The 27,906-nt window shown below is 37.0% G+C and overlaps 1 protein-coding gene across 3 annotated transcripts; it reads left to right on the forward strand.

The window, feature by feature from the left end:
• Positions 1-623: 623 nt before the first annotated feature.
• LOC306860816 (vesicle-fusing ATPase) lies at positions 624-27,786 on the forward strand (the record flags this gene model as incomplete). Of its 3 annotated transcripts, XM_079402757.1 has the most annotated exons (22): positions 624-694; positions 15,728-15,813; positions 17,257-17,356; positions 17,761-17,800; positions 17,892-18,058; positions 18,148-18,255; positions 18,350-18,425; positions 18,526-18,681; positions 18,873-19,072; positions 19,177-19,342; positions 20,029-20,103; positions 20,212-20,399; positions 20,494-20,589; positions 20,701-20,857; positions 21,488-21,621; positions 21,740-21,806; positions 24,037-24,116; positions 24,235-24,369; positions 24,598-24,711; positions 25,074-25,129; positions 25,282-25,333; positions 26,829-27,786. In XM_079402757.1, exons 1-21 carry the CDS (start codon positions 683-685, stop codon positions 25,310-25,312), a joined length of 2,244 nt encoding a protein of 747 aa, XP_079258883.1. In that variant the 5' UTR covers positions 624-682. The 3 variants fall into 3 exon arrangements, with proteins under 3 accessions (XP_079258883.1, XP_079258884.1, XP_079258885.1); XM_079402758.1 differs by lacking the exon at positions 25,282-25,333 and having other exon boundaries at positions 647-694; XM_079402759.1 differs by lacking the exons at positions 25,282-25,333; positions 26,829-27,786 and having other exon boundaries at positions 647-694; positions 25,074-25,133.
• Positions 27,787-27,906: the final 120 nt, after the last annotated feature.

Here is a 27,906-nt window from a genome sequence, read left to right on the forward strand (position 1 = left end):
CCTGTTTGGTAGAGCATCTCGGTCGTGAGGTCTGTTAATACCTTTTCACAACCAGCTGAACCAATTGTGTGAGTTTGGGACTAATGTTTACACACACACACACACACATATATTACCAGTTCGCAAAAGGAAATGCTTTGTTCTTGATTTGATCATTTTCCTTCATCCATGTCCCATTCACAATGAGTGGAGAGAACCAAATGAACCAATTAATTTTTGCCTATTTTGTGGAACTGGCCATTTTATTAACGCATACAATGTTTAAACAAGCAAAAGGTTTTCAGTTTTGTGACGCACGTAAAGTATTTTATGTAAATAATTTAGATTGTACCTATCAACAAAGAATAATATAGATTCTAGATTTTTTTTTATAAGCTAAGTCATGGCTGCTGCAACAAACTAAATTAGGACCGTGAAATTGTAATAACCTAACGAACTGCAGTATGTTCTAAATATGATTTTATTAGAACGTTTTGGATCACTACGCCAATCCATGAATTAATTAACTGCGTCATTACGTAAAGAACAACTGACTCGGTTCTCTGAAAGGAACTGTTCGAAAGATTCGATTCACAGTAGTGCGAAGCGTCCATGCGCATGCGCAGCACTCGCCTGTGTCGCTGTCCGCTGCTGTGGTGCTGTTCTAGTACTGCTGTGTGGAGCAGCATCATCTAACGCAAACATGGCGACCCGGGTAAGATATGCTTCCATTTGAATTATTCAACGATTAAGCTTATACGACATTAAGAATTAGCTCTGAGTTTAAATGTAACATAATATTTCACAACAATCGCTCCGGAGAAGAGCTTTAGTGACTCGTTTTCCAAAAAACCTTTCCAGGTTGATGCCAGCCAAACACTGGCATCTTTCCACAATAGAACCAGCCAACAGACAGTAGCAGGTGGCGATAAGATCACCTGTGAGCACCAATGCAGATCTGCAGCGATATTGCTGGTGTTTGGTTTACATTATTATTCATAGCTTGCTAATATATGGATACTGCACAAGGATACGCGGGAAGCTTTGAACTGTAGCCTAATAATAATAAGCCCCCGTGAATAGGTTACTTGAATCTCGATGGTGGCACCTGAATTTATTTTCCAGCATTTGTGTGAATGGTGAAATAGTGGTGATTGTTTCTAGTGAGCCATCGGTAAACAGGCACAAGCCTAAAATAGAACCGAGGTGGTTGTCCAATTGCTTTAGCCCATCGATTCTGTACAATATGAACCAGCAGGCGGTTGTTTCATTAATTTTTTAAGATCTGTGTCAATATGTATGTGTACAGTAGCCATGCACCGTATTTTGTGCAGCAGAACGCTGTCGTGAAGAGTGAAATAGCAGGACTGTGCTCGGCCAGCGGATTAAACCTTGATACGGCTCGCGTAATGCTCACATAAGCTCATCATCACACCACACTGTTTCTGCTTCGAGAGCTCGCGAGGTATAACCTTGAGCAAGCCTGCGATTTCCCCTACAGAATCATGCTTTCGCTTCAAAATGTCCACAGAAACACACTGCTCCACCAATAGGAATATGTTGTGCGCAAAGCTACTCTCCCTCTCCGTGCTGCAGGATGGTGCGCGGTACAGCTCAACGGGAGCTTTGCCTGTCAATGTGAAAAAATGCTTTCAAAATGGCATCATTATTGTCTTTAGTTTTATCTGTGGATAAACTGAGAGTTCATGTTTCATTTAGGTCCTTCTTTAATTTTCTATTTATGTGTTTGTATGTCTATTTATTTATTTACTTGCTTATTCATTCAGGTATGTTTAAACATGCAAGGAATTTGTTTAGGTGACAAGCTCCACAGTGCAACAGAAAGACAGCAACAGGACAAGACACAGATAATAAAAAGAACAATATACAAATATACAAAATAGACAATGGGCAAAATAGGAAAAACATAATATACAAAATAGACACTCATTCATTCAATATCAGTAATATAATATTATTAATAAATGTTATTTAGTGATATAAATAACATTTATAAATAATAGTAATGTTAATTATGTAGTAATATAATATTAAAGTTTATTTTTTATTCTTAGAAATTATTTTTAATGATAATTTCGGGATTGTAAGAGAGAGAGAGATTTTTTTTTTTTTTTTTTTCATGCAAAAAAAAGTCATGCCATACTCTCTAAATACACTGCAATATAGTGAGGGATTTCAATTATGGTAGTAATCAAACCAAATATTATTGGGACATTAATAAACCAAAATAGGTATTTGGGATGTAATGGGACAATTATGCACAATCAAAGTGCAAAAAAATAAACGTAATTTTTTGATCAATTAAATTATATATATTTAATGCAATCTGCCTATATACTATTATTGTTGTGTGTATGTGTGTGTGTGTGTGTGTGTGTAGGCATTTATGTATGTGTATGTGTGTGTGTGTATATATATATATATATATATATATATATATATAGTGACATATGTAGATTGCATAAAAGATTTCAGATTATACAGTCACAGTTTACTATAGCTGTCACTGTATCTAATGGCTATGGTATGCTTAAGGTAGGAGAAAACATGCCAGTGAAAGAGCAGGTGAAAGCTGTTCAGAAATTTGTGAATGCTTGTCACACACCCACGAACAACTGTACGAAAAGATGAGCATTTATGAGTCACACAGTGTCAATTGTTTTATTAGGCCCATCATGTTCCCTGGTGCGATTCTACTCAAGAAGAATAAATCAAGATGAAAATACAGAGAGTGAACATTGAAAAATCTGTTATTCAGGCAGAATATCAGCAGAACAAATTATTCATTCTTTTGGTTATTATGATATTTTCTTGTAATCTGCGCTGATCAAACTAGACCAAGCCAGACAAACTCTGTGTGGGCATCCTTCACCCACAGAGTTCATCTCAGTGTTAAATTACTTAATACTTTCACTGCCTTCTCAGAGAGTGTATGTATGATACACAGTCTGGTTGTGTCTGTCATAATGCTCTCTATAGATATATGTGAGAGACAGTGAGTTCTGCTCAATATCTGTTGCGATGAACCAAAGGAATATGAGATTTTCTTTTGTGAGTGTCTCCCATGAGTACTGGTTGTCTCTTAAGAGTATTTCCCCTTTAATTCCCATTTCCCCTGCTTTCAATAAATGCTTCTGTAGCACTAATATACATCTCTTTATTTAATCAAAAATGACTACTATAAAACTGTTTGAATTCATGTATAGGCTTCTGTGTGTGGCATGGGCACTAGAATATCTGCCAAGCTCTAAGGTATATTAAAACTAAATGAATAATTTATATTGTTGAGAAATCCTCCCCATCAGTTGTAGCTCTAATCAAAGCCCATGCATGAAAGCTGTTTTTTATTGTTGTGAATGCCACACAGCTAATTGAGAGGAAGGAAGGAAGGAATGTCTTTACATTTGGGGAAAACTGAAGTTATATTTGGCTCGGCTGCTAAATTGGAAAAATGCTTTAGATTTGAGGTAAAGGTTGGAGATCAAATTATTACACCTAAACTAGAAGTAAAATATTTGGGTTGTGTTTTGGACAGTAATTTGACAGGAGAAAAGATGGCTGCTTTAGCTCACTCAAAAATGTGTAATCGAATACATTTTTTAGCAAGACAGGCGGCTTTCTTAGATACTGAAACTCTAAAAATGTTGGCTGGTGCATTAGTGCAGTCACACTTTGATTATGCTGCAGTTTTTTGGTATAGCGGTATTTCAAAGAAATTCAAAAATAAATTGCAGACTGCTCAAAATAAGTTGTGTAGGGTTATTTTGAAAGTACATCCACCAATGCATTTTTCGAGATGAACATTATAGGAAAATTTGTTTTTTAAAAGTCGAAAACAGGGTAACTTTTTTCTTAAAACTAGTGATGGTGTTTAAGATATTATAGAAAATGGTTCCAAAGTATCTGTCAGAATATTATGTTTTTGGAAGAGAGGTTCACTGTCATTCTACAAGGGCGAGTAATAATGATATATATATCCTTGTTGGTTTAAGAGTGAAATTGAAAAAAAAAGAAAAAAAAATCATATACTAGCTCTGTTGCTTGGAATAAATTACCTGGGTGTATCCAAGAGATACAAGTTTATAGTATTTTTAAAAGGGAAGATAAAATATGGTTGTTTTATCATTGATGTTTTGAAGTTTGTGTGGTGAGTTTCTGAACTTGGTGTGGATTGCACTCCATTTATGATTTGTTCATCCATTTTTTAAGATACCGAAGACCACAATGGAAATAAGACGAAGGCTTTTTTGTGTATTTTATCCTCGACAATTTTGAAATGTGTATGAACTAGTCTTTTTGGACTTTTTTGTATTATGTTTCAAATTTTGTCAAATAAAACAAACTAACAAACAAAATTAACATCATATGAGGTTTCTTATCATCTATATATTTTTTGACACTGATTTCTTTCTTAAGTCTACATTTTACCCATTAAAGCCAGTCTTTGCAGACATTAATGACTTCTTACTTCAATTAACTCACAAGCAGCAATCATCATCATGCAATTATTTTATATCAAGCAGCTAAATGCAACCCACATGAGCCAAAAAAAAAAAAAACCTGATCGTTAGCGATTAAAAGTTTTCTCTCTGCCCAGGAAATGATTTCAACTAAGATCTCTGACCACTGGGGTGGTGATGGCGCAGTGGATAAGACACATGCCTTTGGTGTGAGAGACCCGGGTTCGAATCCACTGTGAGACACCAATGTGTCCCTGAGCAAGACACTTAACCCCTAGTTGCTCCAGAGGCGTGCGACCTCTGACATATATAGCAATTGTAAGTCGCTTTGGATAAAAGCGTCAGGTAAATGTAAAATGTAAATGTAAATCTCCCTCTGGGGTAATTAAAAGCAAATGATAAATTAGAAAATCTTGAAAAGTTTTTCAGGAATTGCAAGTCATGGTATAGCAGTGATATAAAATTTACCTCAGGCTCATTAAACTGTCATTTTTTATTCTCCTTTTTAAAAGTTGCGTTTTTTTAATGAGAGGCTTAATAACAGCCAGTTTGAAGGTTTTTGGGACATATTCTAATGACAATGATGAGTTAATAATATTCAGAAGAGGATCTATTACTTCTGGAAGCACCTCTTTTAGGAGCTTAGATGGAACAGGGTCTAAAATACAGGTTGTTGGTTTAGATGATTTAACAAGTTTATACAATTCTTAATTTCCAATAGAAGAGAATGAGTGGAATTGTTCCTCAGGGGATCTATCTGATGCGATTCTGTGGCTGCATGGTTACAATTTTATCTCTAATAGTTTCGATCTTGGAAGTAAAGTAGTTCATGAAGTCATTACTACTGTGCTGCTGGGTAATGTCTGCACCTGCTGATGTTATATTTTTTGTTAATTTAACCACTGTATTAAATAAATACTTGGGGTTGTGTTTGTTTTCTTCTAAAAGAGACATAAAGTAAGCAGATATAGCAGTTTTTAATGCTTTCCTGTAGGATAGGGTACTTTCCCGCCAAGCAATAAGAAATACCTCTAATTTAGTTTTTCTCCAGCTGTGCTCCATTTTCCGGGCTGCTCTCTTTAGGGCCCGAGTGTGCTCATTATACCACGGTGTTGGACTGTTTTCCTTAATCTTCCTTAAGCGTAAAGGAGCAAACCGTATCTAAAGTGCTAGAAAAGTGAGAGTCAATAGTTTCTGTTACATCATCAAGTTGTTCTGAGCTATTGGATATGCTGAGGAATTGAGATAAATCAGGAAGATTATTTATAAAGTAGTCTTTTGTGGTAGAAGTGATGGTTCTACCATATTTGTAACAAGGAGTTGGCTTTACAGCTTTAACTATATGGAATATACACGAAACTAGATAATGAGCTGAGATATCATTGCTCTGCTCCAATATTTCAACGCCACTGACATCAATTCCATATGACAGTATTAAATCTAGAGTATGATTTCGACAATGAGTAGGTCCTGAAACGTGTTGTTTAACACCAATGGAGTTTAGAATGTCTATAAATGCTGATCCCAACGAATCTCTTTCATTATCAACATGGATATTAAAATAACCAGCAATTAGGACTTTATCTGCAGCCAGCACTACCTCAGATAGAAAATCAGCAAATTCTTTAATAAAGTCTGTATGGTGTATACAGTAGCCAGTACAAACATCGCAGGGGATTTATCATTAACACTTGTTTCTTTGGATAACGTTACATGAAGCACCATTACTTCGAACAAATTATACTTGAAACCCAACCACTGAGAAATACTGAAAATATTGCTATAAATTGTGGCAACACCTCCCCCTTTACCTTTTGGACGCGGTTCATGTTTGTAACTGTAATCTTGGGGGGTAGACTCGTTTAAAGTAATGTAGTCATCTGGTTTTAGCCAGATTTCTGTCAAACAAAGCACATCTAGTTTATGGTCAGTGATCATATCATTTACAAAAAGTGCTTTTGTAGAAAGGGATCTAATATTCAATAAGCCAAGCTTTATCATTTGTTTATCTGTATTATATCTGTTTTTTATTTGTTGAACATCAATTAAATTGTTACTCTTACTTTGATTTGGATGTTTTCTGTATTTTCTAACAGACACTGTCTCTATAGTGTGATATCTAGGTAAAAGAGTCTCTATGTGCTGAGAATTAACTGACTTCTGTGACATGAGGCGGCTAGTTAACGGTCGGTTTAGCCAGTCTGTCTGCTTCCTGACCTGAGCCCCAGTTAGTCAAGTACGAACTCTAAGACTATGTGCCATATTTCTAGAGAGAAGAGCGGCACCACCCCAAGAGGGATGAAGACCATCTCTTTTCAACAGGTCAGGTCTGCCCCAAAAATTCTTCCAATTGTTATTCTGCGGGCACCACTTAGACTTCCAGCCATTGAGTGACGACAGTCTGCTATGAATCTCATCGCCACGGTAAGCAGGGAGCGGACCAGAGCATGTCTGACATCGTACTTGCAAGTTCACACACCTCTTTAACATAATATTTAGTGATCTCCGACTGGCGAAGTCAAACATCATTAGCGCCGACGTGAAAAACAATCTTACTGAATTTACGTTTAGCATTAGCCAGGACGTTTAAATTTGCCAAGATGTCAGGCGCTCTGGTTCCCGGTAAACATTGGACTATGGTGGCTGGTGTCTCTATTTTCACGTTCCGTACAATAGAATCGCCAATAACTAGAGCACTTTCATCAGGTTTCTCAGTGGGTGCATCACTGAGTTGGGAGAACCTGTTTGATGTTTTGATCGGAAAGGAAGAGTGGTGTTTTGACCCTTGATTAGGCCGCCTCACAGTCACCCAGTTGCCCTGCTGCACGGGCTGTACCGGAACCGAACAATGTACAGGGCTTCCTGAGCTATTCGCATCCAAAGCAGTATCTACAGCCCTCACATTCTTACTGTCCTCAACTAAAGTTTGGATGCGTGTCTCTAATTCTGAAATCTTCCCTGTCAGCCTAACTATTTCCCTGCATTTATCACACGTGAATCCCTCGTCGCCGACAGAGAGAGATAAACTGTACATGTGGCAAACAGTGCAAACAACAATAGCAGGAGAAGAAGCCATTACTCACTGTGATTGAAGAATGATTCGCTTACCGCTGTTGTTTGATGAACTTGTGAAAAATGGAGCGAGAAAAAAGAAATCAATAATAGATGTGAATAGAAACGCGAATGGAACCGCGAGTGACAAGCTAACTGGCTAACAAATGCTAACGTGCTGAACGCGTGCTGCACTCACGGTTTTAAAAAGCGAACGATCAAATTAGTTTGATAGATAATACCAGAAATATGGTGGGAATTAAGTTATAATCACTTTAAACAACAGAGAGTGAAAGTAAGATAGAGATTCAACAGAAAGGCGAAGCTACACAGAGCTACAATCGCAAACCTCTGTCGGTCACTGTAGCCCTGCAGATAGTGAAAGCTGATTCCAAATCATCAGTTCTTATTCTGCTGGATCTATCTGCCACTTTTGATACTGTGAATCATCAGATTATCCTGTCTACCATCACTGGATCTGCACTCCCCTGGTTTGAATCCTATCTCACAGACAGGTCTCTCAGGGTTTCCTGGGGAGGAGAGGTATCCAAAGAACATCAACTGGCCACAGGGTTTCCTCAGGGATCAGTTCTTCACCATATACACTACATCACTGGGACCCATTATACAAGCACATGGTTTCTCCTTCCAAATTCTACCATTGATGACACACAGCTCTATCAATCATTTCAACCAGACAATACAATAGTAGCTGCATGGATCTCAGGCTGCCTGCAAAAACATCTCGGCATAGATGAAGGAACATCACCTGCAGCTCAACCTGGCAAAGACTGAGCTTCTCGTTTTCCCTGCCACTCCATTTCATCATCCTGCTAGGTTCATCAAAAATGATTCTTTGGTGACCAGCTGACCTTCAAGGACCATATTGTAAAGACAGCTCGATCTTGCAAGTTTGCATTGCACAACATCAGGAGGATCAGGTCCTTCCAAACGGAGCATGCTGCACAACTTCTTGTCCGGGCCCTTGTCATTTCTAGGCTGGACTATTGCATTGCTCTTCTGGCTGAACTTCCATCATGGACAATCAAACCTCGACAAATGATTCAGAATGCAGCGGCACGACTGGTCTTCCATGAGCCCAAAAGTGCCCACTTCACACCTCTCTTTGTCTCCCTGCACTGTTTACCGGTTGTGGCTCGCATCAAGTTCAAGATATTGATGTTTGCGTCCAGAACACCCTCATACTTCCTCCTCACTCTTATGAATCTACATCCCCTCCAGAAGCCTGAGATCTGCAAGTAGGCGATGCCTCGTGGTAACATCACAGAGAGGCATTTTCGTTCACCTTTCCTGGCTGGTGAAATGATCTTCCCACAATCACAGTAATTAACATCTGTCAGCAACATTAATTTAATCCCATACCTGACCCATTAGACATAAAAACTGGGACCCGAACTGCACCTGCATTAAATCTCCTAAATGAGGTAAACAAAACTCATTTATTAAAACTTTTATTCAATTTGTGAATAGATTAAATACAGAAAGCAAGCAAATAGCTCTCCCTTTAATATAATTACTACAGTTGTCAATCACTGGCAGCGCGACTGGCTACATTGCTCAGCTTGTACAGGACCGAGTCAAATAGTCTTGGTTACCGGACCCACAACCCGCCCGTGCTTGTCACCGTCCAGCAGGCACCTGCACCACACCCTACACATAAATATTATTCCACCCATTACATCAAATATTAGCGATTCACCTGCGTGTACCCGCACGCATGCAGGACTCTGGCTTCCCCCTTGTGGACAACATAATAGACAACTCTGGCCCCAGAGAGTGATTGTAAATTAAGTTTACATGAAATATGTTTGAAATTTCATTCTGCATCGTCGAGATTTCTTTGTAATCCTTCTCATAAAGTCACTGAATTAACCATTAACTGTTCACCTGATTGCATTGCCGTCTGCGTGTGATGTTAGAGCATTGTTGAGAGAGAACAAGAATGTATTGGAAACACATTACCGCCTACATGACTCTGCCTGAGAGGTAAGGAAAAATACACTTACCTGAGATTATTTTTTTTATATCTCTGAATATAAATGATAGTGTTCTTGAAAACAATCTTTTCATGTATTATTGAATACAATATTAGTTAATTATCAAAGAAAGAAACAATTAATAGCCATAATATGGACTATTGTAAATGCTTACACTCACTGAGATTTCCTTCTCACATGTTTAGGGCCACAAACTATACAAGTGTACCAAGTTTCATGCTTTTATGAAAAAGTGAACGTTATTTTTACATATCACCTGGACTATCAGTGCTTTTATTATGTATCAGCTGGACAAAAAAATGTTCTTTGTTATCGTTACAGCTGTGGTGTGGACTGCCCTATTCTCAATTAGAATTAAACTTTATAGTTATTGTTATAGTTATCGTCTTTGGTGTAGCCTTTTGGACTTTAGCCTTTTACAGTCGACCAATTAGGAAGCTCGATGAGCTGCATCATTTCCATGATATGGAGGGTTATGAGGAGAGGTTTTCTCTGTGCTATTTGTCCTATATTAGTCCTCATGAAATCAAAATTTACTATATTTATTTTGTTATCACACATTGTTAGTCTTAAGGTAGTCTCAGCCTCAGACGTCACACCCACGGACCGTTGGCGAAACGTCTGATGCATATGGCACACAAAGGCCCTGTCTCTCAAATTGCACCCTAAACCCTTGCGGTCTTTCCTTGAGTCCGCACTTTCGTGACGTAATGGCGCTTTGACTGTCACTTTGATAGTTTGTTTTGGTAATCTTTAATCAAAATCTGATCATTTGCTTCCGCTCTGGAATGGCATTCCTTTTCTGATGGCGTCAGTTTGACGACTCAGGCCATGGCTTGGGCAGCAACTTCCGGTTCACGCAGACTTTGATCTTCATGTTTTGCTTGCTATATGATATAAAGATCATCCTCCAGGGTTACTCCACCCCAAAAAACAAAGATTTTACAGGTTTGGAATGACATGGGGGTAAGTGATTAATGACAAAATTTTCATTTTGGAGTGGAGTAACCCTTTAAGTGTATCAGGGGTACAATCCATTAACCGAAAGTAATACAAGCCACCTCTGCATCCCGGTGTAATCCAATAGTCTAGCCTTTTAAAGTGTCTGAAATCTCTGCATTGGTTGAACTTTTGTTTGTCTGTCGATCTTAACTCTGAGACATGTGCCGCTTATGAAATGGCCACGGAAACTAATTATGCTTAATCATACCCTCAGGGTAGATAAAGTCATTAGCTGGTTACAAGAGCAGTTGTATTCAGTCCTGTGACAGGATGTCCTCTGTGTAGTCAGGAGTTTCTTCTCAACAATATTGATCAGGCTTCTCCTTATTCCTCATTGAATATCTCTCCAGAGGCCCAGCCTCATTAAACATGGAGAGTAGTGCTGCTTGAAATAGATTTTTACTCAGTATACTGACTGATGAAATGCAGCATTTTATTTTGTTTATTCAGTGCTGAATTATACTGCGTTTGTCTTTCTTTCAAAGCTTTATTTTTGTTCATGTATAGGCTGCAGGCTACAGTAAAAACTGTAATAATGTGAAATATAACCATTTAAAATAAGTTTTCTATTTTATATACTTTAAAATGTAATTTATTCCTGGGATGCAAAGCTGAATTTTCAGCATCATTACTCCAGTCTTCAGTGTCACATGAACATTCAGAAATCATTAACAAATATGATGTATGCTAATATGCTGATTTGCTGCTCAAGAAACATTTCTTGTTATTGTCAGTGTTGAAAACGTTGCGCTGCTTCATATTTTTATGGAAACCATTATATGTTTTTTTTCAGAATTCTCTGATGAATATAAAGTTAAAAAGAAGAACATTTGAAATAGAAATCTTTTGTAACATTGTAATTGTCTTTACTGTCACTTTTGACTAAATGAATGCATCCTTGCTGATGTAATTTTTTTTTAAATAAAATCTTACTGACCCCAAATGTTTGAACTATACATGCTATACATGCATATTACTATATTTTTATATTTATGTAATTTATTTTTTTGTTTGTTTGTTTTGTTTTTTTGTATGCAAGCAAAGATTTTAAAATTCAAATTAGTGGCCGACATTGATTTTGGCCGATAAAATCTTTAATCTTTTTTATTAGATTTCTGTTTTCACTAAAGATTTTTTTTTTGTTTTTGCTTTAATCTCTCCACTGACGTAATGAAGTGTGTTCACATGTGATATATTTTTCAGCATATGCATTAAACCTTATTAATGCAACTTTTCATATTTCAAATGACTGGCGAAAGTACATACACATTCCCCTACCACATCAGGGTTTGATTTGCCTGCGTTTTGCTCTTGCTACTCCTTCAAACACACTTGCAGTTGATCCTGATTCTGCTCTGCATGCTGGCTCATGCTGCACACTCTGTTGTTTCTTAACCACACGCTGTCTTCGGCTCAATGTGGTGCTGGCTGTCTCAACTGTTTGTCTTCTGCCCTCCCTCTTGCTTGCGTGCATTCATTGGCCCCCAAGGTTGTTATATTTTTCAAGGTATGTATGCTTTCCGAATTCCCTCTGCCTCTGCTTGTCTCGCTTGCCAGATTGAGCTGTATGCTTCACTTGCACTAGCTTTCTGCATCGCCCTTAGTGTCCTGAGAGCTGACAGGCTGTAACCCCTGTTGCTATGACCCTTCTCGGTTGCAACAACTCGAGGGAGCACTACAGCAGTACAATGCCCAAACTGAGTCACAATGCTATAGACACAAACCATCCAACTCAAGATCATCTGCCTGTGTTCTCACTCTCAGGACAAATAAAGGTTGATTTGAGGTTGAGTACTAAAGGGCCAGCTGTAACTACTGAATGATGCGAGGGCCTGTGGCTAGTTTACCATGCGTGCTGGCAGGGAGCCATGGATTATTGCTTTTCTGACCGGCAACTAAAGTAGGTCTCATTTCTGGACCACTCTTCGTTAACCGGATTATATCAGCCTGTTGAGTTAACATCCATACCCAGGCTTTGAATCAGATACAAACCCCCAAAGAGCCATTTACTGTCGTCTAGTTCTGCTTCGTGGCCTCACACTGGAATACATCCAAGATCTTGCCTTTAAAGTAACCACAGATCTAAATTGAAATTTTTTTTTGTTGTTGTTTTTCGTTTTTTAAGTGGAATAGTGCAGTGTTTACTTTTATCTGTGAACATCATCTCTTTGTTTTTAATTCATTAATTGTTTAATTAATTACATCAACTTCCCCTCCAGCAATCTGTCAATAATTGTTTGCAATTTGCTAATCGGCAAAGATCCAATGATCAAATGAATTTCTGGTAGACCAAATCAAGTCCTGTTGTTTTTACTAATTTGAGAAGCCATTTCGCTCAGATATGTCACAACAGAGAAGAAATGACGATCACAACTTTCTTTGTGACTTTAATACCACTGACAGAAAAAATACAACAGCTTGACACTCCTCTAAAACAAAACCTCTAAAAAGTATATATAAGTGCCTTATACTGTTAAGGTACTACTTTAAAACTTGTAGGGGTAAATAAGGTACAAAGATTTGCGCTTTTGTCTGAGAGTGTTGTTAACTTTCTCAGTTTAGGTGTCATTTCTTTTAGTTCAGCGTTTATTTCTATTTTTTCATCTTGTGCTGTTCTGTAGACAAGTGTTCCTCATTATGTACAGAAAAAGCATTGTCATGTTTTCATTCATTGCTAAATCAATGTTATGTTTAATCTTTATAGCCAGAATCTTCAGGATAATCAATACTAAATCTTTAGGATGCTAAATCCCTGAAATTTCTCTGAAAATGTTCCAAGGATTGTGAAACATTCAGAAGTAATTTCCTCTGTCTGTCTGTTTACTTTCTGACTTGCATTTTGTTAATTTAGTGAAAACTTGGCTTCTTGAAATTAAAATTGTTATTGGTAATTGAATCATTAGCTGATTACCCTGTTATTAAGATTTTGTTTTTGCCAAACATTGTTTATCATTTTAACTAGTTAACAGTGTTAACTAATGTTAACATATTCTGCATTTTAAACTAAAAATGTATATAAATTACCAGTAACTTTGATTAATAAATGCAATGAAATTATTGATTTTAATTCATGTGAACTATAGCTTTAACAACCTGAAAAAAGGTTTTTAGAAATCTGATCTGTCTAGTTTTTGTTCTCTTAATCTCTAATTGTTTTCACTGAAGCTTTGTTTTCTTGCTGAGTCATTCATTATCTTTCTTTTCCTATACAGATGGGAACAGCGTGCAGCCCTGCTTTTCAATTAGCTCTCTTTTTTTCTTTTTCTTTTGTATTCTGTTTTATTTATGGTTCTTTGGCTGGTTGCAACCAAAGAAGAACAAATAAAACTAGAACACGCATGAACCTTCAATGTCAGTTTTTGCTTAAATATTTTTTAGTCTTTTATGTTTCTCATTTACCCATGCTAAACGCACTGGTGCTCTCTTGTAGACAGATTTATGATTATATTTTTGCTACTGTTCCCTTGCCTTTTTGTTTATCGCCTCATTTATTGTTATCTAACACTGTTTATATCAAACCCCTGGTATTATTGGTTTGGGGTTTGTAGGATCTCTATAGTACGGTGACGCATTGCTGCCGCAGACATAATATTTTTTCCCCTCAATTATGTTGTAATAACGAAATCCATTAACTGTTTAATATTAATAAAAAATAAATATCCATCTCTGATAATCCCGGGTTGCTATGGTCACGTAGGTTTGTTAACACATTAAACTCGTGGCCTAACCACAAGTGACCCGAATACGGCCCCTCCCGGGCAGGTAATGCAGCGTAACTATTAAAGCATAAGATCATTTTTTAGCCCACGAACAAAAAAATACGAAAATTCTAGCTTAATTTTCGTTTGCCAAACACAATAATAATAATAATAATAATAATAATAATAGTAGTAGCCTAATTATTATTATAATATTAAATCTTTATTTCTTAAAGATATTTATTTCTTTATTTCATATTTCGATTTGTTGTTAAATCAAACTTCAGTCATTCAAATAAAGAAATATACTCATATATATATATGAGTCGATTATTCAAAAATAACTGTTTTGATCTGATCATATAGCCTAACAAGTCATGGGTCTGAATGCAGTTATTGGATAGCACTATTTTGTAGACAGATTGGAGATTAATCCTAATAAACATGCCGCTACAATTAAAACCATTACATTAAAATACATTTAAAACAGTGTATTTCAATTCAGCAGCGTGCAGATCCTCGTTCATGTCAGACTGTGGCGACAATCGCTCAGCTGCTCACACAATGTACCATATATCTATTATAACGGAAAACATATCTTTTTTATGAAATAATGTCGTTATTACGAGAAAAAAACTATGACGTTTTAACGAGAAAAGATGTCGTTTTAACGAGAAAATTATATCGTTTTTACGACATAACATCTCGTTATAACGAGAAAAGATGTTGTTTTAACGAGAAAAGATGTCGTTATTACGACATAATTGAGTGGAAACAATATTATGTCTGTGGCAGCAATGCGTCACCGTACTATTGCAATAAAACATGATGCATGTGATCCTGGAAGGGATGATTAGATGAGGTCTTTAAAACAACAATATCTCAGTGCTTCAAATGTTGGACAAGTTTTCAGCTTGCCCAGTAGAAACACTTTCCATCTTGCTATTTTGCACCATGGGATTTTCTATTTTTTAAATTCTGCAGAGAATCATGGGAACTCCTTCATATGGTGTGGTTTAAATTTTTCATGAGGAGAAAGATCTTTTCATATAAGAAATGACACCCAGTGAGCTAATATAGCAAGATGCAAATATTAAAGCTGAAGTGTGTAATTTCTGTTCCACTAGAGCCACCAAGTGAAACTGATAGTTGGTGATAGTTCTCAAACAGGTTTCCTTGAATACTACCCCTAACCACCATTGGCCAGTCAAACAGATAGCCCTGTCCCCAACACACCACTGGTTGAGCCAATGTTTTTCTTTCAAGCTGCTCAAATAAATTTGAGGATATTTGAAAACTAGCACTACTATAACACAGAGGCACAAAATTAAGTGAAATTAACTGCTGAATGGCTTATTTAACAAAACATAAATTACACACATCACCTTTAAGCTTCAACATCAATGGTCAGATGTCTCGTTCTCATATAAGGCAAACCTTTCTTCTGCCTCTCGCCATCTTACTCTCTCTCTCTTCATTATTATCTGTCTTTCTGCAGACGATGCAAGCGGCTCGATGCCCGACAGATGAGCTGTCACTGACGAACTGTGCAGTAGTGAGTGAGAAAGACCTACAGTCTGGACAGTGAGTAATCACCCACACCACACAGGCTCATTAGATTCATCACATTTGCACACAGAAGCGACTCAAATGGTGGGATGCAAGTGAACAGTCAGTTCTTGAATTTCATACATTTGACACAGGAAAAAATGGGCAAGTGAAAAAGGTCTGAGTGACTTTGACAAGGGCCAAATAGTGATGGCTAGACGACTGGGTCAGAGCATCTTAAAAACGGAATGTCCTGTGGGTTGTTCCCAGTTGGCAGTAGTCAGTACCTACCAAAATATTGCAAGGAAGGACAACAGATGAACCAGCTTCAGGGTCATGGGCGCCCAAGGCTCAGTGTTGCTCGTGGGGAGCAAAGGCTAGCCTGTCTAGTCCAATAGCACAAGAGAACTATTGTAGCTCAAACTATTCAAAAACTTACTGCCCATGAAGTGTCAGAACACACAGTACATCCCAGTTTGCTGTGTTTGGGTCTGACGACCTTGATGACCCCTGTACACTGCCAAAAGTGCTAAGAAATAAAAGTTACCACAGTGTCTCATGTATATAAAATGTGTGGCCAAAATCCTCTATTTTTAATGTTTTGTACCATTTCATATGTCATGACATTATATTCTCATGGATTTAGTAGAAAGTTATATTCTTGTGGGTTTGGTAGGAAAAAAAATGCTTGAAGTTACCTTATAAGGGTAAAATTTACCCCTAAAAAAATCACTTCAATGGGGCAAATACTGCCCCTTAATAAAAACGTTCCTGTCTTTTCTTTTAAGTTGTGGATACTTATTAATCATATGTAACATGTAGAACATAATATCTTTTTGCAGTTGTATCATATGGGTGTATCTAACACTGGTTTCAAATATATAATTAGTGCTCCAGCAGCACAGCTGATGATTTTCCCTAAGTGTGTGTGTCCTTGGGATGCTGAATCAGTCCAGACATTAACTCAGGCTGACAGAGTCTGCCGCAGTGCCTCCTGCTGATACCTCATGTCCAAGAATATCACAGCATGAGGGCCGATTTGTGTGGGTTTGTGTTGCCATATTGATATATGGCATGTTAATGTGTTATGTAAACTGATGTGTAATAAATAATAAATATATATTTTGGTGGAAACAAAAAATAAAGATAGTGGTCAAACATTTAGACCCTAAGTATTTAGTGATCACATTTATAAATATATATTATCCATGATTATGGTTAACTTGTGCTTTAACTGAATGAACTGTGTGAAGTAAGGTTACTATAAAAGGAACCATTGTCAGTGGTTCACACATATAATCCCATGTGCTAATCTCAGATTATGTAGGATTGGTGCAGTTGTAAACGTAGGCAGTATTCGACTAAAAAAACGAATTAAAGTGATGCTTCCAGATAAAAAGTTATAGTTTCTGTTAAACACTGTATTTTTTGAGCCCTGTGTCATTGTAGAAGTTGAATCTTTTCTGCCTCTCTCTCCAGGCATGTGACTGTGAGGACAACACCCAGCCACAAGTTTGTATTCACAGTGAAGTCTCACCACTCTGTGCTTCCTGGAACCATCGCTTTCAGTTTGCCACAGGTGCAGGACTCCAGCCAAGATCTTCTTCTTTTGACACAAACACAACAGAAGACATACACTTAACATTTTATACAAAACAACAGCTAACCAGACATATTTAAAGGGCTAGTTCACCCAGAAATGTGGTTTGAAACCTGTGTGATATTCTTTCTTCTGTGGAACTCTAAAGAAGATATCCTGAAGAACATTGATCACCAAACAGTTTTGACTACCACTGACTTCCATTTATGGCCAAAAACGTCATTCAAAATATTTTATATTCCACAGAAGAAAGAACTGGTGTGAATAAATGATGACATAATTTTCATTTTTGGGGGAACTGTCCCTTTAAGTACAGATAATCATCTTGTATTTTTATGGACTTTTTGTTGTTTTATTCATTCTCTTCTTACTTTTTCTTAAAGAGGAAATGGGCAGGCCTGTCCATCGGACAAGAAATAGAAGGTGTGTACATTGTTCTTGGGTGAACATTTGCCAAAAAATACACAATTTTTTACATCAAATACTCAAAAAACTGACCCCCCGGTCATTTCAGTGGCCAACTACAACTTTGACAAATCCAAGCAGTGCATTGGTGCCATGACCATTGAGATTGACTTCCTGCAGAAGAAGAGCACCGACTCCAGTCCCTACGACTCTGACAAAATGGCTGCTGAGTTTATTCAGCATTTCAACAATCAGGGTTTCACTGTGGGGCAGCAGGTCAGAATCACATCACAAAAACTGAATAAATGGTATCTGATGTTTAATTATACATGCTAATTTTTTGTCTTGTGCTTTTCCTGTCATAGCTGGTCTTCAGTTTCTGTGACAAGCTCTTCGGCCTATTTATCAAGGACATTGAGGCGATGGACCCCAGCATACTGAAGGGTGAACCAGCATCTGGCAAAAAGCAAAAGGTGTTGAAAGAGGACAAAAATACTGAATTTGCACTTAAATGTAAAAACCATATGCACAGTTAATCATCCTTTGTTTTGACATCTAACTTCACAGATTGACATTGGTCTGTTGGTTGGAAACAGTCAAGTGATCTTTGAAAAATCAGAGAGCTCGTCTCTTACTTTAGTTGGTGAGTTTTATCACACTTGAAAGTAAGTTTCTTTTCATTGCCATGTAAAAAGCCTTGTAACTCTGCTCTGATTTTTCCTCTTCGTCCTCATGCTCACCAGGCAAGGCCAAGACCAAAGAAGCCCGTCAGGCAATCATTAACCCTGACTGGAACTTCGAGAAAATGGGCATCGGTGGTCTAGACAAGGAGTTCTCTGATATCTTCCGCAGGGCTTTCGCCTCTCGAGTTTTCCCGCCAGACATTGTGGAGCAGATGGGTTTGTGTTATATTCACTTTTCATTTTGTTATGTAATCTCGTAAAAAAGCATCCATTCACCAGAACGGTCCATTTATGTTGATGTTTGTAGTCATTATAAACGCATTACTCAGATGCATTGATTGTGGATAATGTGGGTTTTTTTGGGGGGAGGGAGTGTCTGTTGTAAAAGTGAGTTGTTCTCTCTGCAGGCTGTAAGCATGTGAAAGGCATCCTGCTCTTTGGTCCTCCTGGCTGTGGTAAAACACTGATGGCCAGGCAGATCGGTAAGATGCTGAACGCCAGAGAGCCAAAGATAGTCAACGGACCAGAGATCCTCAACAAGTACGTAGGTGAATCTGAGGCCAACATTAGGAAACTGTTTGCAGATGCTGAGGAGGAACAGAAAAGGGTAAGATGACAAACTGCTGTCCTTATGATACCATACATTATTATTTTATAATATACTATACTATCTTCTCTGTCTTTATTATGATTCTGTGTTTTTCTGTGCAGTTGGGTGCTAACAGCGGCCTGCATATCCTCATCTTTGATGAACTGGATGCTATCTGTAAGCAGCGTGGTACAGGTGCCAGCAGCACAGGTGTGCACGACACTGTGGTCAACCAGCTCCTGTCCAAGATCGATGGAGTGGAGCAGCTCAACAACATCCTCGTCATCGGTGAATAACAGCAGCTAATATATGTTCTGTTGCTTTGCAATATTTAGGAGTCATAAAAGAACTCTAAATCTATAATTGCAAAGAAAGTTTAATACTACATACCAAGTTTTTCACAAAACTAATGTGACTTTTGAAAAAAAAATTATTAATGTACAAAAAACTTTTAATAATAACAAGAAATATTATATAATTTTATTATATGAATTAATATATAATAACCTATTTTATTATTGTTGAAAGCTAAACATTTTTATAATATAAATTATTATTATTTAAATTACAAGTAATCTAATGTGACTTGAAAGAACCAAATGATTACTGTACAAAAATGTCTTTAATTTTTAATAACAATAATAATCAAAACAATGATTATAATTATACAATAAATTATTATTATTATTACTATTGTTAACAAAATATTTTATAATAATCATCATCATCATCATCATCATAATTTTACAATTTTCATTAAAAAAAATATTATATTTTTTTAATAATACATATTTTACAACAACAACAACAAATAATAATAATAATAATAATAATAATGATCATTATTATTACTATTATTATTAAATTACTGTCGAGTTTTTATTATGTTATTCATATTAAAATTCACTGAAAATACTCTTTGTTTTATTTTGTTTTTGTTTTTTCTAACCTGTGCATTTGTCTTTGTCTGAAAGGCATGACCAACAGGCCTGACCTGATAGATGAAGCTTTGATGAGACCTGGCCGATTTGAAGTAAAGATGGAAATTGGTAGGACCTCAAAGACTTGCCCTTTGTTTAGCAACAACGACAAGAAAAATTCAACACTCTCTCCATCACTGTTCATTCTTACCTATTTGTCTACGTCTTATCACCCAGGTCTGCCGGATGAAAAGGGCCGTGTTCAGATCCTGAACATTCACACAGCTAAGATGCGTGAGTTTAACCTCCTGTCTGGTGATGTGGATGTTAAAGAACTGGCTGCTGAGACCAAGAACTACAGTGGAGCTGAACTGGAGGGCCTGGTCAGAGCCGCCCAGTCTACTGCCATGAACCGCCACATTAAGGTACAAAGTATAATGATCTATGCATTCCTTATCAGGGATATACTTTCATAATACCCCATTTAAAAGGTCTAAACTGAATCGAATTGTATTCCAGGCCACATCTACTGTAGAGGTGGACATGGAGCGAGCAGAGAAGCTGCTGGTCACTCGAACAGATTTCATGGCGTCCTTGAATAACGACATTAAACCTGTAAGTTTCTACCTTGTTGAATGATTAATAGCTTTCATCAGCGGAAGGATATCAGAGTTTGTAGTAGCTGAATTCATCAGATGAAACCATGCTATCTTGTACTTTTGTTAGGCTTTTGGCACCAACCAGGAAGACTATTCCAGTTACATCATGAACGGCATCATTAAGTGGGGTGATCCAGTGACCCGAGTGCTGGAGGACGGAGAGCTGCTGGTGCAGCAGGCTAAGAACAGCGACCGCACTCCACTCGTGTCTGTGCTTCTTGAGGGTGAGCCTTCATTTTTAACATCAAAGTATGCTGGCTGTTCACCATAACACAGTAAGGACGCTCCATGAATGTCCTTCTCACAGAATTTGATGCTAATATTACGAAAACATTCAGCAAATATTAACATCACAATGACCTTCTGAGAATGTTGTTCTCTCAACATTTTTTTTAAAAAGTTCATCAAGTACATATAACATCACAAGGATGTTCCATAAATGTTGTTCTCACGTTTTATGATAACGTTATGAAAACATTCGGCATCATAATGACATTCAGAGAATGTTCTAAGAATGTTGTTCACTCAACATTATTGGAATGTTCATTAAGAATAAAATAAAATCATGAGGATGTTCTATGACTATTGTTCTCACATTTTATGCTAACATTGCAAAATATTTTCTTTTAATATTATGAGAATGTTCAAAAATCATCAAGTAAAAATAACATCATCAGAGGATTAGACACATATATTTAATGTAAAAATTCCATAAGAAAGTTTTGTTTTAACATTTACATAACCTTTCCAAAATGTTAGTGAGAGTATCCTACCCTGTTAGGTAGGACAATCTCTGTGTTCCAATCTGATGAAGACTATTTTTCAGTCCTGACACACTATGTTTTTTGCCTCAGGACCTCCTCACAGTGGAAAGACAGCCCTGGCTGCCAAAATCTCAGAGGACTCGCAGTTCCCCTTCATTAAGATCTGCTCTCCAGACAAGATGATTGGCCACTCAGAGATCTCCAAATGCCAGGCAATCAAGAAGGTTAGTGGTAACATACTGTATGCTCATAAATTTGAATATAATTTTAATTGAAATGTTCTCAAAGTCAAAGTTATTGTATTGCATACTATCCCTAAAAATGTTCCATATTTCTTCTCAGGTCTTTGACGATGCTTACAAGTCTCAGCTCAGCTGTGTTGTGGTTGATGACATTGAGCGTCTCTTAGGTTAGACTGTTTTATTATTTAAATTGTTGAATTTCTTTTTTAAAGTAGGGGTCTTCAACATGGAAAACTGCCAATAATTGTTTGATTTTTAATCAGTTTTTGTTAAAAAAAAAAGAATATATATGCGTTAAACAAAAATAGAGTTTGAATGTCCCTTGTAAAAAAGTTTTATACACTATACAGACAAAAGTATTAGGACACCCCCTTCTAATGAACAGGTTTGACTTAAGTAATTTCCATGAGAACAAATCTTAATGTTTAAGCATATAATGATATTCTAGGCAACTGTGTGCTTCTATATTATATTTAATATTAACTCCTCTATTAAAATATTAACATATTTACTGACATATCGTACGTGACTTGGTGACATAATTAAACTTTATTTGGAGTTCTACTTGTGCGCAATGCACATTTCTTAATATTCAGCTTAAAATGTGTTTTAGTGTCACTATTGATGAGGATTGTATGATTTTTGAATATCAGTCTGTAAAGGCAAGATATTTCAAGTGCACCTGCAGTAATTCCACTTTAGTACAATCATATGTACTTCAGTATACCTTTAGTTGGACTTCAGCACAATTAAAATGCATTAAGTACAAAATTAGTTGTTTCAATGAAGCAGACTTTAAGTATACCAGTTTAGTATACTGAAAGTACAATTGCAGGGTATTTTTATTAAGCACATAAATATGTAAGTGTATGTATTTCAAATTTAAAAAATGTATTATATTTATTTTTCACTAGGGGTATCTTTAACTAAAGTCGACAAGCAAATGTTTCATTGGTCCTCCCACATTAAAATGTAGATAAAACTAATGCACAAGTACAGTTGGGCAAAAAAGTATTTAGTCAGCCACCAATTGTGCAAGTTCTCCCACTTAAAAAGATGAGAGAGGCCTGTCATTTTCATCATAGGTACACTTCAACTATGAGAGACAGAATGGGGGGAAAGAATCCAGGAAATCACATTGTAGGATTTTTAATGAATTAATTGGTAAATTCCTCTGTAAAATAAGTATTTGGTCACCTACAAACAAGCAAGATTTCTGGCTCTCACAGACCTGTAACTTCTTCTTTAAGAGGCTCCTCTGTCCTCCACTCGTTACCTGTATTAATGGCACCTGTTTGAACTCGTTATCAGTATAAAATACACCTGTCCACAACCTCAAACAGTCACACTCCAAACTCCACTATGGTCAAGACCAAAGAGCTGTCGAAGGGCACCAGAAACAAAATTGTAGACCTGCATCAGGATGGGAAGACTGAATCTGCAATAGGCAAGCAGCTTGGTGTGAAGAAATCGACTGTGGGAGCAATTATTAGAAAATGGAAGACATACAAGACCACTGATAACCTCCCTCGATCTGGGGCTCCACGCAAGATCTCACCCCGTGGGGTCAAAATGATCACAAGAACGGTGAGCAAAAATCACAGAACCACACGGGGGGACCTAGTGAATGACCTGCAGAGAGCTGGGACCAAAGTAACAAAGGCTACCATCAGTAACACACTACACCGCCAGGGACTCAAATCCTGAATGGGGCCATGTATCGTGAGATTTTGAGTGAAAACCTCCTTCCATCAGCAAGGGCATTGAAGATGAAACATGGCTGGGTGTTTCAGCATGACAATAATCCCAAACACACCGCCCGGGCAACGAAGGAGTGGCTTCGTAAGAAGCATTTCAAGGTCCTGGAGTGGCCTAGCCAGTCTCCAGATCTCAACCCCATAGAAAAAATTGAAAGTCCGTGTTGCCCAGCGACAGCCCCAAAACATCACTGCTCTAGAGGAGATCTGCATGGAGGAATGGGCCAAAATACCAGCAACGGTGTGTGAAAACCTTGTGAAGACTTACAGAAAACATTTGACCTCTGTCATTGCCAACAAAGGGTATATAACAAAGTATTGAGAGGAACTTTTGTTATTGACCAAATACTTATTTTCCACCATAATTTGCAAATAAATTCTTTAAAAATCTGACAATGTGATTTCCTGGATTTTTTCCCCCCCATTCTGTCTTTCATAGTTGAAGTGTACCTATGATGAAAATTACAGGCCTCTCTCATCTTTTTAAGTGGGAGAACTTGCACAATTGGTGGCTGACTAAATACTTTCTTGCCCAACTGTATATGACTTTGTACTTGAAGTGGTGAAGACCCCTAGTTTAATTGTTTTTTGCTATATTACACTATTAACGGTATTCTAATAATTATGTGTGGTGAAACAGATTATGTGCCGATTGGTCCTCGATTCTCCAACCTAGTTCTTCAGGCCCTGCTGGTTTTGCTGAAGAAGACTCCACCTCATGTAAATTCTGATGCTTTTACATATGGCTCATATATGAACATATTCAATGGTGTTTTAATGCATTTATCTTGTTAGATTATGGGTATAAAACATCTGGTGTTCTTCTCTTGAATATAAGGGCCGTAAACTGCTGATCATTGGCACCACCAGCCGTAAAGACGTGCTGCAGGAGATGGAGATGCTGGATGCGTTCAGCACCACCATCCATGTGCAGAATATCTCCAGTGGGGACCATCTGGTTGAAGCTCTAGAGGTGAGATCAAATGAAAGTCAGAGTTTATTTTTGAAGAACAAACAACAGAAGTGCTGTACTTTCTATCTATCTAGACATAAAATCAGGAGACAGGATGTTATTTCAGAATTCTAGTTTATTTAATGTTGTCTCAGCATTAGCCAGTAGAGGGCGATGCCACCCTTTCTGTCACTTCATTTACATGCACAAAATGTTACCATACTTACCTTTTTTTCTGTTAATTTCAAGCTCCTGGGCAGCTTCACAGATGCTGAGAGGACCACCATTGCTCAGCATGTGAAAGGAAAAAGAGTCTGGATTGGCATTAAAAAGCTTCTCATGCTTATTGAGATGTCTCTGCAGGTAAGCCTTAGTCTGTAAATACTATTGTGAACCATTAAGATTCTCTCAAATCCATTAAATCTTTGGATTTATTTCTGCCAGAAGTATTCACCTAGAAATTCTCAGTAATTCATGTGGACTAGAACTTTAATGAGCTCATGCAGTTTTCTAACATGCTTCTTGAAATGTGGTCTAAATAATTTCATTTATTTTCTGTGCTTTTTATTGCGGTTTCATGCACAGAAGAATCTGACACTACATCTAAAGTGCTGTCTAGCAATTTCATGAGCTCACTTCATCTCGTGACAGAGTCACATGCAGAGAACCATATACGTGAAAACGAAAGTTTATTTATAGCCTGTTGTGTTTACTCTCCTCACTAGATGGATCAAGCATACAGAGTCAGCAAGTTCCTCTCTCTACTCAAAGCCGAGGGAGCGTGAGTACACCACTATGTTCATCATATGTTGCATATTTGGCACAACAATGTCTAATAAAAGAGTTATTGCCACAGACTCACTGGATCACAAACCTGATGGGGAGTTAAACGGGCATTAAGCTTGTTTTATATTTGATTTTGTTAACTGACAGGCTGGATGAGAACAATCACATCCGAATTTAACTCTGCTGGTGAAAACTGATGGTAAGGGTGTCATGGTAACTTTGTGTGCTGTATTTAGAGCCATCAGAGTAGTTGCTTTGAAATGTCTTGAACCTTAGTGTTTCCCTTATTAAAGATACAGAACCTTAAATCTAGTGTCCTATAGCAATTCCAAGCCAGGCAGAACCCGACCTCTTCATGTGCTTTAATAGCTGCTTCGAAACGTTATTTAAAATAAATGCTGTTCTTTTTAACTTTTTATTCACTGAGGAATCATGAAAAAAAAATATCAGTTTACAACAAAAATTTTAAGCAGCACAACAATGAGAATAAATGTTTCCTCCTTTCACATCACAGGATATATTTCATATATTTCATTTTAAAATACATTTAAATGAAATGGAGTCATTTTAAATTGTACTAATATTTTAGAATATTACTGTTTTTTTTTTTCTTTGGAGCTTTGGTGAGACTTGAACATAAAAAAAAAACGTATTTACCCCAAACCTTTGAGTATCACCGCATAAATTATAATTTAATGCTGTGCTCATTAGATATGTTATACCACACATTTAAATATTCAGTGAGATTACATATAAAATTGTTTAGATCTTTCTGCTCAGGGCCTGCAGAGGTCAGACTTTTCCACTGTGAATCATCACCAATTATATTTATTAGTGATTCAGTCTAGTGAAAGACAACATGCTGTTTTCAACTCATTCTAGAATCTGACATATTTTCAGGTGACACAAAATATTCAAGAAAAAAGGAATGGGAAGAAGGGAAAAAAAAAAGATCACATCCACATTGTATCACAATAGTGTGCACATATTGTTATTTCAGGAGTTGCGGTTTTCACAACAAGGATAGTTTTCACATGATGCTTTTACTAGGTGTTAGTACATTTACATTTTATAAAATTGAATATTATTTGAATAGTGAAAATTGTTTTTAATTTTGCACTTTTGTGTCAAATGTTTTTATCAACTAAACCTCTATATGCAGAGTAAAATGGGCAAAAATGAATGAGTATGACAAGAATCTTGCTGTAAATAAAAATGTATCAAAAAAAAAAAAATGCATTAAACTTGCAACTGGATCAAGCTGTGACATTTTAATTTCCAATAAGATTATTAACATGCATTTGGAAAAAAGCATTTTTTTTACTTTAAAAGTTTTACTTTTTAAACTTAAAAGGACTGAAAAACGTAAGGGATTAGGGATGTTAAGAATATAACAAATGTTTTTATTTAGAACAATGTGCACCAAACATGCACAATAACAGTAGAGATGTGCATTAAGAAAAAAAGTAGGGTTCTTTTTGAACTTTATCTCTTAGAAAAACAGTCAATATTGGTAATGATTGACTTTCAGATGGAAGCCATCAAAGTCACAGAGTCTGTGTGCCAGAGCTTGTCTGTAAATTTTGACTGTGCCCAAGGGGGTGAGATGAAACCCAAAACCAACCGACATACAGTACACAGTCCCACAGAGTAAACTCTCTGTGCCTCCTCATGCACCGTCCTTCTCTCCGCAGAGATCGTGGTTTCTTCGAGTAACAGAAGAGAGGGACGCCCACTCTGTTCCTCCCAAATGCATGTTCCCCTGGCAACTACAAGCAAACTCCACCCAAACAACACCCTCACAATACCGATAACCTGACGGAGATCACACAGCCGTCCCTCACATCAAACCAACATCAAATATTGTCTTGTGCTTTGTGTAATATTTCTGTACGCTATTTGTTTACATGAATATCTGTTTTGATCTACTCGAAGCCATGAAGATGTAAAAAATCAGATTAAAAAATATGTGTATATGCTGCTGGATGCAGAACATAGTGGATCTATATCATGCAACATGTGATTCTCTAAGTAGGATATAAGAAAGCTGTTGGTGGGTGTATATCCTGTAGTGAAGATGAGCTGTGCTGTTCATATATAGTGTGCATATGCTGAACCCTTCCTTTGTGATTGTGGTAACACAAGAAAACAACATATAGATCACAGTGTTATTTGATATTGTACATAGGTTCAAAATATGACAATTCGATTTGTTTCATTTGTTTCAGTTTTATGTAGATTTAGTTTACAGTGCCAGAGCTGGAAATATATAGTACATCTATGTAAACTAGTGTTGGAGAAGCCAGCACTTTGAGAACAACCTTGATCACTTCTACAGTTGATTGATAATTGTGTGTGTGTGTGTGTGTGAGAGAGAGTGTGTGTGCTACAGATCAGATTTCGAGTGAACTAATTTGTGTGGCTGTATGTATCTGTAAGCGTAGTGTGGGTAGATATTGTTTTTGAAATGAATATTCATGACAATGTTGTTTTATGTATTAATTTTTTTGCCTGCCCATTCATTCATATGGTTTTTGTGACCAGTGTTCAATGTCCAGAGCTCTTTGATCTGTTATGACTATTGGAGATGTACGGCCAGATGCAAAATCGTGTTACTGCAATAATAAAAAAAAAAAAAAACAGGCTCTCAGTAAGTTTTGTGCTGTTTTAGATTCATTCCATTGCTATGCTAAGGTAGCCACCTAGATAGGCATCTTCTGCTAATACTGTTTTAATAATGTACTTAAAAATATGCATGTCACGGCACTGATT

This window comes from Barbus barbus (genome assembly GCF_936440315.1).
Source record: "Barbus barbus genome assembly, chromosome: 4".
NCBI lineage: Eukaryota > Metazoa > Chordata > Actinopteri > Cypriniformes > Cyprinidae > Barbus > Barbus barbus.